This window comes from Vombatus ursinus, unplaced genomic scaffold (genome assembly GCF_900497805.2).
Source record: "Vombatus ursinus unplaced genomic scaffold, bare-nosed wombat genome assembly UNPS02012156.1, whole genome shotgun sequence".
Classification (NCBI taxonomy): Eukaryota; Metazoa; Chordata; class Mammalia; order Diprotodontia; family Vombatidae; genus Vombatus; species Vombatus ursinus.
In genome coordinates, this window is record NW_020951934.1 from 3873477 (window position 1) to 3886401 (window position 12925).

The following is a 12925-nucleotide window of genomic DNA, read 5'->3' on the forward strand; positions in this document are numbered from 1 at the left end:
TTCCATGATACAGACCCCTGAGATTCCTTTCTCAGACTGTAACCTTTTTAAGTTTTTGGGGAAAAATCATTGATATCATTTGTTTTTTATACCACCTTAATTTCTAAATCTATCCCTCCCCTGCCTCTCTGCAGAGGGCCATTTCTTATAATGAAGAATAAAAAATGAAAAAAACAAACAAACAAAACACACACAGTTGTGTAAAATTAACACATCAATCCAATCTGATAGTATCCTTTCAAAACTACCTTGTATTTAACTCCTTTATATATTTTGTATTTATTATGCCTTTTATATATCTTGGCATTTTGTTTGTTTGTTTGTTGGAGAGGTAGTATAGCATAGTGTTGGACTTGGAGTCAGGAAGACTTGGGTTTAAATCCTGCCTTAGACATTGTGTGACCCTGGGCAAGTCACTTAACTCTTCTCATTCTCAGATTTCTGCCCCATGGGAATCATATCTTTAGCTCTTACCTCACAAGGTTGTTGTGGGGATCAGTGAGAGAATGTGTAGAAAGTGTTTTGCCAACTTTAAAGTGGTACATAAATGTAATTCATTTATTTTCCTGTCTATATTGTTTCTTTTCATTTCCTCAAGAGTGGGGATTGTTTCATGTTTGCCTTTGTTTTCCCATGGCTGTTAGCACAGTGCTTGGCACGTAGCAGGTGGACCCTTAGCAAATGTTTGTTGAATTGAATTGATTCTCTCAGTTCTCTTTTGGCCTGGCGCTGTTTCCTGGGTGTCTATGAGCTAAAGCTCCAGGACAGAAATGATACTCAGACAGATTTCCTTTCCAGGAATGGGTGCATCGTCCAATTGCTATTATTTGGCCAAATGAGGACCCTGATGTGTGCTGGCTAGGGTTCCTTTTGGGTTTCTTGTTAATTGATAGTTTCTTCATACATAAGCTAGGGAGTCTATTTAAAAAGATTCCTGATTGTTTCTGAACTTTCACTTTGATTAAAGAATTTTTAGAATCATTGTATCTTAGAGCTGGAAGAGACCTCCGAAGTCATCTCATTCATCCCCTTCTGGAATTTAGTGTAGTTCTTCAAGCTTTTATAAAGTGCCTACTATGTGCTTGGCACTGGAGATATAACAGACAAAAACAATCTAGCTCTTTAAGGATAATACATTCTACCGGGCTATAGGATGGGAGTGGAGGAGGAAATAATATGTATACGGACAAACTCAAAACACACATACAAAGCAGGAACTTAAATGAAAAGTAATTTCAGGGGAGGTGAGCATTAATACTCAGATGAATCCCCAAATGCCTTGTGTAGGAGGAAGCACTTGTGCCAAACCTGGAGGAATTCCAGGAGATGGAGGTGAGCAGAAAGTGTCCCAGATGTGGGGGATCCCAGCCTGTAGAAAGATACACAGGTGGGAGAGGGAAATAGCAAGGAGTTCAGGTTGTCTGTAATGTATGTAGAATGTGTGAGGGAGCATGCTGGGAAATCAACCTAGAAAAACAGTCAGGAGCAAGTTTGTGAGGGGTTTTAGGTGTCAAACAGAGAAGTTTGTACTTTACTCCAGAGGTAATAGCTTCTTGAGCAAGGAAGGGCGTGACATGATCACGCCTGCGCTTTAGGAATATCACTCTGGCAGTTGTGTGAGGGGAGGTTGGAAGCAAGGAGACCACACAGTAGATTGTTACCATAACCCAGGGGACAGGCAACGATGGCCTGAAATAGTTTGATAACTGAGGGAGTGAGTGAGTGGAGGGAAGGAGTGGATGATTGGGATGATGTGGAGGTAGAAGTGACCTAGTGTGGCAGCTGGTTAGATACGGGGACTCAGGGAGAGTAGAGCATTAACTGTTTCTTCACAGGGGCACCTCCCACAAAGGATTCCCAACACTCCATTACGGATGGGTAACAAGTGTGACACGTGGAGAGGTGAGGGTCTAGCAGTTGTTAGTATCTGACGAATCTGCTCTGAGGCTTGGGGGCGGGGTGGTTAGGCACATTGACAGAGACCCACTTAGGTCCTCCCTTTCTGCCTTTCTTCTCCCAACCGGTGCTCACTGTTGAATTTCTACATCCTTCCTGAAGGAAGAGAGGCTGGATTTTACCGCAGGGAGAAGTTTGCATTCAGGGCTTAAAGGAATCCGTATGGGAAGAGGGGGTAGCTCTCCTTGAGCCTTGGTCGGCTGGTGATGTTGGTGGATAAAGGACTGGGCACAGAGACATGGGCAAGTTGTCTAAGGCACAGACACGCTGTCTGGTTTGGACCTTCGGAAACCAGTGATCCTTCTGGTCGCTTTGCACTTTCCCCTCTTTCCTATTTCTGAGTACAGAGTACTTCCAAAGGAGTCCTCAGCTGCAGGTTGGCTGGTCCTTCCTTTGACTGTTGGTGATCATTTTGCTTGTCATTCCATGAGATGGCAGTAGGGAGCAGCAACATTCATCTCTCTCTCTGTCTCTCTCTCCCTCCCCTTCCCCCAGCTACCCTGCCCCCTTCTCTCCTATTTACAGATTTCTACGCATCTCTAGTCTTATTACAGAATCAAAAAGAAAAGATTCATGAAATAGATGTTGGGAATGAGTGTGAGGAAAGGGGGAGGCTGCAGGGCAAGGGGAGCAGACAGCATGTTGGGTCAGTGAAAATCCCATCGGTCAGCAGATCAAAGTTGAGGAAGCCAGGACTTTAGACTGACAGGTGATGATGTCAGTGTGATTGGAAGGTGCTAACAACACCGGGGAGAATTATAAAGAATTGAGACTAACTGGGCAGGGAAGGAAGCATGGAAAATAAATTGGACTGACTGCAAGCCCACTGGGAAGAAAAAAGAAGACTGCTAACTCCCAGGGTAGGATCCATGCACAAACACTATTTTCCAGGATTTTTTTCCCCCTGCCTCTTTACCTTTTGTTCTTTGTTGATTTTAGGAGCTCTCAACCTTTGTGCTCTGGGCAGGAGGAGAGGGACCTGTGGGTATTGAAGCTGTCATCTCTCTTGGGGGGAGTGTGTTAGATATTCCTGGAGTGTGTCTTAGAGGCACTACCTCCCTCTGCATGCAGATGGCGAGGCTTTTTCTGCAACCATGGCAGAAACTTGCTTAGAAATGCTCCAGAACCTGGGGCTATGACAACGGAGGAGGGAACAGGACCAGGCATGGGTGACTAGAGAACAAAACTGTGCTGAACAGAGAGTAACAAAGCATTTCCCACATGGCCCACAGAGCACAGGAGGTCAGGCAGCTTGTGTCAGAAGCTTCATGCCTTAGTGAGGAGTCCCACGTTCTTGGATTTAGTGGAATGAGGATGGGGAATGAAATGAAAGCAGAAATTTGTGAAAGTATGTAGGTTTTTTTTAAAGCATTCTGCTCTCCTTTATCTGCATGTAAAATTATCTACGTGGTGTTTCTCTGCGAAAAATATTTAGTTCTGTTTTAGTGCTCCCCTGACACGTAGGAGGCCTCACTGCCCCCCTCTTTTTGTTGTCATTATGTTTGGTGGTGGATTCCAGCCTATATTAATTTTAGTCTCAGTGTAACATAATAGTAACTTAACTGTCATATTATGCTTTAAGGTTTACAAAGTACTTGCCTCATAAGAGCCCTGTGAGGGAGGTTTGGAAATTAAATGACTTGTTCGGGGCTGCTTAAGTAATGGAGAAACTGAGATGTGAACCCTGATTTTCTGTCTTTAAGACCAATGCTACACCTCTTGAGGAAAACACTTAGAAAGTCAGGTTTTCTGAATTTCTGAATTATTTGCTGAATAACCCCTGCTCTGTGAGGATCCAGAATTTCAGATTGGATAGACTGAGTTTAATCCAGTCATCTAGTGTAGAGAGATTTCGTGATTTGCAAATCTCTGATATAATGGAAAGGGCTTAGTTTTGAGAAATCTCCTTGTGTCTGATGTCTTCTGATTTTAATCAGCTCTCGAGAAACATTTTGCACATTAAAACAGCATACTGGAGCAGCTAGGTGGCTCAGTGGATAGAGCACTGGCCCTGAAGTCAGGAGGACCTGACTGGCCTCAGACATTTGACACTTAACTAGCTGTGTGACCCTGGGCAAGTCACTTAACCCCATTGCCTAGCAAAATAAACCCCCAAACCCAGTCAAACAAACAAACAAGAAAAAATCTCCAGCATACCGCTGCTTGGGATAATAAACCCAACCCAGGATGATGACGCCTTCATTCCTCTGGGTTGGGTTGCCATCCACAAGAAATTTATTACTCTGAGGAACAGAACCTTTCTCAGACCTTTGAGAATTCTGCTGCCATGGAAAGTTAGAAGAGTTGGATACCATTTGCATGAAGCTCCTATTTCCTTCATCCCTGATAATGGCAGATATTGCTTCTGGGTGAGGTTGTGGCTTAGTCTAGGAAAACTTTCCTGGCTGTGGTCTACCATAGTAGGAAGCATACATACACACATACGTGTATACATATATATGCATGTACATATATACATACAACATCTATATGTATATATATACACACACATTCACGTACATGTACATATATACACATGCATGCATGCGTACACACACGCTCCTCTATCAACTTCACCCTTCATTTCTCTTCTGGATCAGGAAGAGTTTAGTGGCAGCTAATGTATGGCTCACGACTCCTGAGTCTCCTCTCCCTTACAACCCTTTGGGTATCATAAGAGTGTCACCATATACAGTCTTTATTCTGTGTTGGCTTATTAATAAGATGCAGGAGCTACAAGCAGTACCTTTGGGGTTGGTGAACAGTTATTATCCTTAGATGGAAAACACCGAATAAATTCTAAGTTCTTTTTTTGTGTTTGTTGTTTAATTTGCTCTCCAGTGATTTTTTGCTTCTTGTTTGATTGAACATTCAGGGCAGAGAACTACAAAGTCTTAAAACCTCTCATCAGAATTGTTCAAATCAGTGGCACAAGCATGTTTGTGTGAATGTTTTATGGGATGAAAACTACCCCTCCCTCTGCTGTCAGTGTGAGCCCAGGAGAGCTTGAACTGGCCCCATTTCTGAGTGTGGTTTTTACTTTCCTGCTGTGATTGGACCTGAGGCAGGTTTGATTGACTAGAGGCAGACAAGTGTAAGGTTTGTGTATAGGAAATAGCACTTGAATCAGCTTCATCTCCAGCTTCCAAGGTCAGCGTCCTGTATGGGATATGCATCCAGGGAACTAGGGAGTGCATCTTCAGCTGCCATGGAAGGAGGGGGTCTCTGCTGCCTTTTAAAATCACAGATTTCTAACTCAGACTTTTTTGATTAAAAAGAAAAAGCACTGAAAAGAAGACACACAATCCTAGGTCTTTTGTTTTCCTCTGGCATTAAAACACGCTCCAAACTTCTTGGTAAATAGCTAACCTTGAATGCAGCAATGAAAACCTTGAGTTGATTTTTCTCAACCTGATGTCTACTTAATGAAGCCCCACGCCTCATAAATTCTAGGTAGATGCTACCACGCAATCTTGGCCCCTCTGGAGCCTCTGGAATTTCCCCAGGTGCAGCCCAAGAAGCCCTTACTTAGACCTCATTACTAAAGATAAGCTGGGTTAAAAAATAGTTTATTGATCCCAGGCAACTTTTTAAAATTGTAAGTTACTGATGACTATGGATCTACATCCTGGAGGGGTTTCCATACTGTATCCCATGATGGGAGACTTGTAAGGAGGCTCGGTGACCATCTAAGCTGTCCAACCCATGCACCAGAGGAAGCTGGCCTATAATATACCATACAGAAGGTTGTTGGACCCATGCTTGAACACCTCCAAGCAGGTGGAACCCACCACCTCTGGAGGCAGTAGAGGAAGAAATGAAAGAAAAAAAAAAACGGTTATATAAACCTGGGGTAAAAAAATTCTCAGAATTAGCTCAATACTCTTTTTTTCTTATTTTTGCCCCCCCCATTTTGCTTTCCCTTATGGGTTTTCCCCTGGGTTTCCCCCCCCCCCCCCCCCCCCCCCCAACCCCACTCCAGCAGCTGAAGATTGGGAACAGAGTAACACAATGGGCCATTATTGGTTAAATGTCCTAATCTTTTATAGAGTATGCTAGATGTTCTGGTCCACTAGGGGGCGAAAAGAGTCTCACATTCAGGTCAAAACCTAGTGCTTTTTCTTAGCAATTTCCCTAACGCCCCCCAGGACCCCCTTGATTTGGGTGGTTTAGTTTGTTTTTGCCATCCACTGAAGTCTTGCTCTGAGGGTTCAATGTGGTATGCAGGTGACCTTGGTTTCTCAGAGGCCCTGCCAGTGGAGCCCAAGTTCTGATGGGTAAGACCCCTGATAAGCCTGGAAAGGCGCCAGTGAGGGACAATGAGAACCAGCCCGGTTTGAACTTGGGAGGCTCCTCACTAGAAGGTTGGCCACTTGGCAAGGAGATTTTTATGTGTGTGCACGTATGTGCCATAGTAACTCATGAAGAGGGCTTGTGGTCTTTGTAGGTGAAAGTAATAGATATATACTAAAGAAATCCTGACTCTCTCAACATATCTCTTAATTTCACATGATTCTCAGGCGTTGTTTTTAAAAAGATTGATTTCTGAGTCTGCTTGTCACCTTCTGTCTCAGACTGGGACCAGGAAGGGTGTCAGTACTGCCAGGGGCAGCTTCACCCTTTATGGTGGAAGTGGTAGGTGGTGAGTATTGCCTGAGATGAGTGAATCCATTTTTGTAGCCATCATTTTAAGTGACCTACATTTTTGTGGGAGTCAATATAGTCTAGGGCTGGGAACATTGGGTGGTATCACCATCTTTCCAAGTACCTAGGCTGAAAACCTTCAGTCATTTTTTGGACTCCTTTCTCTTTCTTTTCCTCTTCCATGCAAGCAGGTGGTAGATTGGGTCATTTTTGTCTGTAATATTTTTCATATCCATCCCATCTTCCCTATTCCTACTATTGTTACTATAGTTAATACTCTCCTTCCCTCACAGAGTGTGAGGTCTCTCTAGTTTGTTTTACACAGCTGTCAGATTAATCTTCCTATAACAAGCTCTGATCATGTCACTCCCTTGATCAGAAACTTTCATTGGTTTCCTGCTGTCTACTGAATGAAGTCTAAACCCCTTTGCCTAGCATTCGAAGCGAATCTGGTCTCAGCCTACTTTTCCAGCCTTACTTCCTGCTATTTGCATTTACTACCTAGCCAAACTTGACCATTCCCCATTCCCTAAACAAGACCTGAACATGACCTCTCTGCCTTTACTTATGCTATTTGCTATACTGGGAATGCATTTCCCCTCGATCTTTCTTTTGAAATTCTAAGGCATAGCTTAAATGTTCTCTCTGTTATGAAGCCTTTCCTGATCTCCTAAGCTGAAAGTAATCCCTCTCACCTTCAAAATTTCATAGCTCTTTGTTTCTGCTTTTTATGTAACAATTATATGTGACAATTCTATATGACATATCAAGATGTATACATATATACACATATATATGTATATCTGTATTGGTAGTCATTTGTATACTTGTACCATCTCCCTTATTAGACCATAAGTTCCTTGGGGGCAAGGACTATGTCTTATTCTATGTATCTCCCATGGTGTTTGGTACTTAATAAGTGCTCAGTATCTACTTGTTAAATGAATGAAGGAATCTAGTTGACCATTGATAAAATTCATTAACCTTTTGTTAAATATCTTAACCTCTCTTTGCACTTCCCCCAGCATTTTTTTTTTTTTAACATTTATCCACCTGCTACCTAGGAGTCTCCAAGAAGCCAACTAGAGGATAAAAAGGAAACATCTCTGGGTTCAGATATCCCCTGCCCGCGGACTTCCGATAAGCTCTTCAACCGAGGTGTAGGTAGCAACCTGGGCAGTGCAGATGGTGAAGGCCGACGAGGGAAGCTGGCAAGTGCTTGGCTCCCAGATAAGGAAGACAGTGAGAAGGGTGACCCTGGGGCCTCCCGGCCACATATGACTCAAGTGGTAAACCCGGGGACTGTTGAAAGTACTGGAGCAGCCACCAAGCAGTCGTTGGAAAACCCGGTGGTGGCTGGAGAGGTGGGCTGTGAGAAAGAGGAGGCAGTGAATGAAATAGAGAAGGAACTGACAGAGCCGAAAACAGAGAGCAGATTGGATGTCAATGAAGTAAGTCACCTTCTCATGGGAGCAGTTCCTGCCTCTACTTCCTTGCTGCTTTTGTAAGCACGCTACAGAATCTTAGGCTTGCATCTTTATTACAAAGGCAGGAAGCTCCATTTGCAGACCTTCAGTAGACTGTCAGAAACAGTTACAGAGCCAACAGTTACAGAGCCTTAATTGTGACAAATATTCCCAGGGCCCAGTAGGGCAGTAAAATACTGGATCAGGCTTTAAGCCTGCTGGCACTGGAAAGTCAGAGCAGAAGTTGGTTTGTCGTCTAGCACCTCCATGCATCTTAATGCTCTGTTTGTCTCCTACTCTCTATTTCCCTTCCTTCCCATTGTCTTTTACAGTTGTGGTTTGGACCCTACCCCCAGGTCTCTGTCCTTGCCCACCACACCTGGTTATGTTACTTTTCCATAGTCTCAGAGATATCTTTCTCCTAATTATGTCCTTGGTGATTTGAATAGAACCAACTGTGGACAGATTCATACTGGATCTGCCCAGCCAAAGTGTGGAAAATGTGGCAGTTACTATGGAGAGAAGGCATGTATCTATCCAGATCGTTCAGGCTAGGACAGATAGATTTCCTTTTCTTTTGGGCAGGAATAATCTATGCAGACCAAAATATATGTGCTTACAGTGTGAACTGAATTGAATTTTACAAATAATTACAGAACCTTTCTCTTGATTGTGTTGGTATAGCTATAAATCTTTTGTGGTGTATTCATTTATATGATTTTTCTTTATGGATCTTCACCCAGGAGTCAGAGATCAGTGACCACGTGAAAGAGTTGCAGTTCTCAGACCATTCTGATCCCAAGTCATTTCTTGGCCTGGTAAGTCAGAGTTATACCTGGACTCACATGGACTTCCTCTGGTATATCACATCAACCTGGAAGCTCAAAGATAGGGGTCACTCTCATTTTTATGGTCTTGGAGCTGGAGTGGGGATCAATCCTAGAACTTTAGTACTTTCTATAAAGATAAAGTTTTGTGTCAGAATGTTGTCACCATTATATTTTCTTTTAAAAATATCTTATTGATATCTTTCATTTTTATGATTTCTTAATTTTTGAATAAATCTCATTCCTACCTAGTGAGCTATCCCTAAAAACCATTAAAAAGAAGGGGAAAAACAGTTCAGCAAAACTAACCAAAGTATCCGTTAAATCTAGTCTTATATTCAGTGTTCCATCCATGGTGTCCTCCCTTGGTAAAGAAGAGAGAGAGGAGGAGAGGAGGCACTCTTATATATTCTCCATACTAGGCTTTCTACCTTGCTGCCTGGCATTTTTTTGCCTGGTATCCTTGGTGTTTTGACTGACATGCTCACTTAAGGGGAGAAACTGGTGGAGTTTCATTTTTTGGCAGGACAGCCATTCAAGAAACAGTCCAGTTTCTGTAAGTAGGTGGAAGATTAAAAAGAAGGGATTAATAGGGAAGGATAAAAAAAATTGCTGTGAGGTTAGGAAGAAAAATGGAGAAATGAAGAGGTTGTGGGCCCCCTGTGGCAAGCTGCCCTACAGGTTTACAAAGACTGATGGTAACTGGGGAAAACTAGGGTAGGATCCAAGCCAAAACAGAACTATCACTAGAGGAGAAAACTCCAGAAACCTGAAAGTAGGGTGCACAGGGCCAAAACATTATTGGTAAGTGTGGTCTGAGAAGAGTAGCCATGTCATCAAGACCTGTGGAAGAATGAACCTGATTTTTTAAAAAAGGAATTGTCCACGTGAAGGAGGATGCCTTCAAGCATCTTTGGGTTGTGGATAGAAAGAACCATGGGCATCAGGACCAGAGCCTTGGCTGAGAATCATGTTATTTATCAGTGCTAATGGCTGAACTATTCTAATTAGCATGTGGTCAGGTAGCAGTCCTTTAGCTATCAAAGAGGAGCACTCAGACTGGGAGAGCATGGGGCCTATGGGATGATACCTCCTGGAGCAAATTGGTGTATAGGTCTGATATTTAAATGTAGGCAGTTGCTTTTTATTAGCTCTGATAGCACCCAAATCCCTTTGTTAAGATTAGGGATTCTTCTGTCAGGGCAGCTCTGGAGTCAGGAAGACATGAGTTCAAATCCATCTTCAGACACTTAGTAGTTGTGTTACCCTGGGCAAGTCACTTAACCCTGTTTACCTCAATTTGTCATCTGAAAAATGGGCTGGAGAAGGAAATGGCAAACCACTCCATTATCTTTGCCAAGAAAATCCCAAATGGGGTCATGAAGAGTCAGCCGTGACTGAAATGACTGAATGACAACTATAATAATTCTTCTGTAAGCCTGCTCATGCCTCAGGAAGAAAGGGATGTAACAGTAATTAGGTGGGGCCCTGCTTCTACTGGCTATGATGGAGAACAGTGAGGATTAGCATGTGTAGTAGATTTAGGATTCCCTTTGGTCTCTTTGGGCTATGAATTCATACCTCCTTTGCCCTTAGGACTTTGGTTTTCGAAGTCGGATCTCTGAACAACTGCTGGATGTAGATGGATTGTCCCCGGTCCTCGATGGACCCATCTGGGAGGTGAGCTGAGCTAAATGTTGGACCAAGGACAGGTGGGACCCATTCTGCCTGTCATGACAGGAAAAGTCTGAAGCAGCATACACATTCCACACTGTTGGCCCCCTGTGTTTGGAAAGGCGGGGTAGGGAGGAAAGGTGTGTTTTCCCATATGTCTTCTTTGGGGGCCATTTGCATTGTTGTAGTCACTATATTTATTATTTTTCTGGGTCTGCTTGTTTTTTGCATTGTTTTGTATGCATCTTTCCATATTTCTCCACATTCATTGTATTTGTCGTTTCTTACAGAGCAGAAATAGTCTATTACGTTCACGTACCACAATTTGTTTAGCCAATCTCCACTTGGTGGACATCTATTTATTTCTAGCTCTTCGCCACCAGAAAAAGTGCTGCTATAAATATTTTGGTGCTTATGGAGAAGCCTTTCTTATTGTCATTGACCTTTTTGGGATATAAGCCTAGCAGTAGAATCTCTGGGGTCATGTTAATCACTTTATTTGCATAATTCCAAATTGCTTTCCGGAATGGTTGTACCAGTTCACAACTCCACCAACAATACATCAATATGCTTGTCTTTCCATAATCCCTCCAACTTTGACTATTCCCATTTTTTTTCTCATCTTTGCCAATTTTTGGGATATGAGTTGAAATTTCTGGGTTGTTTTGATCAGCACCTCACTTTTTAGTGATTTGTAGGACTCTTTAATCATATTGTTGTTGATAGACTTTTATCAGAGATATTTGATAAAAATATTTTCCTCATTTAGCTGCTTCCCTTCTTATCCTGTTTCCTGTAAAAGTTTTCAGTTTCATGTAGTCAAAATTATCTACTTTATCTTTCGTAATTGTCTCTGTCCTTTGTTTAAGAATTCGCTCTCTGTTCATAGCTCTGAAAGGTATATGATCAGCATGCTTTCCTTCTATTTTTTTATGGTATGATCTTTAATATTCAGATCATGTTTCTGTTTTGAATTTATTGTGGAATATGATGTTAAGATGTTGGTCTAAGCCCAGTTTCTTCTAGACTAATTTCTGGTTTTCCCAACAGTTTTTATAAGATGGAAAATTCTTTACTAGGTAATTTTTTGGGGGGTTTGTTGAAACACTGGTTTGTTGAGTTCAGTCATTTCTGATTTTTCCTTGTCTAGCTTGTCTGTTGATCTACTTTTCTTTTTTTTTTTTAACAAGTACAAAATGATTTTGATGATTGCTGCTTTATAATATAGTTTGAGATCTGTGAGTGATAATATTCCTTCATTTTTAGTTTTTTTGCCCATTATTTCCCTTAAGAGTCTAGGAATTTAAAAAAAAATTATTTTGTTTAGCTCTGTAAAGTATCCCTTTGGTAGTTAGATATAGTATAAAATCTATAAATTAACTTTGGTAGTATTATCATTTTATTATACTGCCACAGCCCAACCACAAATACTACATATATTCCTCCAACTATTTACGTTGTCCTTTATTTCTATGAGGTGTGTCTTGTAATCAAAACTATACAGGTATTGAGGGTGATTTAGTAGATTAACTCTCAAATATTTTATGCATTTTGTAGTTACTTTGAATGGCACTTTTTTTTCTATTATTCTTTCCTGCATTTTGTTATTGATACATTGAAATGCTATTGATTTTTGTGGGTGTATTTTTTAGCTGAAACTGTTAATTGTCTCATTTAGTTTCTTTGCTGATTCCTTAGTATTTTCCAAACAAGCCATATATCAGCAAATAGGGATAGTTTTGTCTCCTATTTACCTACCTTTATGCCTTTAATTTCTTTCTCTTCTCTTTGCTATTGCTAGTGGTTGTAGAACTATATCAAATAATAGCTGGGAAAGAGAGTGTTCTTGCTTGATTCTTATATTTATTGGGAAAACTTCTAGTTTTTTCCCATTATATATAACATTTGCTTTTGGTTTTAGATAGATACTTTTTGTCATATTAAAGATTCATCTATTCTTATGCTGTTTGGTATTTTTTTTTTTTTTAGCATAAATGAGTGCTGTGCTATGTAAAAGGCTTTTTCTGCATCTATTCAGCTATCACGTGTTTTTAGATACCTGTTTTTAATATGGTTCATTTTTGAGTTAAATTTTTTTTCCTAATATTGAACTATCCTTTCATCCCTGGTAAAAATATAACTTGATCATAATAAATTATATTTAGCATAAGTTGATGTAGTCTTTTTGCCAGGATCTTATTTAAAATGTTTGAATCAATTCATTGGTCTATAGTTTTCTTTCTTTGCTTTATCCTTCCCTGTTGTAGTTTTCGTATTATATTTGTCTCATGAAACAAGTTTGGTAGGGTGATTTCTTTCTCAATTTTTGAAAATACTTCATATAGTAAAGATATTAAT

General features: G+C 41.1%; 1 protein-coding gene across 2 annotated transcripts in view; it reads left to right on the plus strand.

The window, feature by feature from the left end:
* CEP164 (centrosomal protein 164) overlaps positions 1–12925 on the plus strand; it is a 75977-nt gene that overhangs the window by 23579 nt on the left and 39473 nt on the right. For both annotated transcript variants that reach the window (XM_027857485.1, XM_027857488.1), the window contains exons 8-10: positions 7665–8051; positions 8810–8884; positions 10490–10573. In XM_027857485.1, the coding sequence (XP_027713286.1) occupies positions 7665–8051; positions 8810–8884; positions 10490–10573 (546 nt within the window). The remainder of the gene's footprint in view (positions 1–7664; positions 8052–8809; positions 8885–10489; positions 10574–12925) is intronic.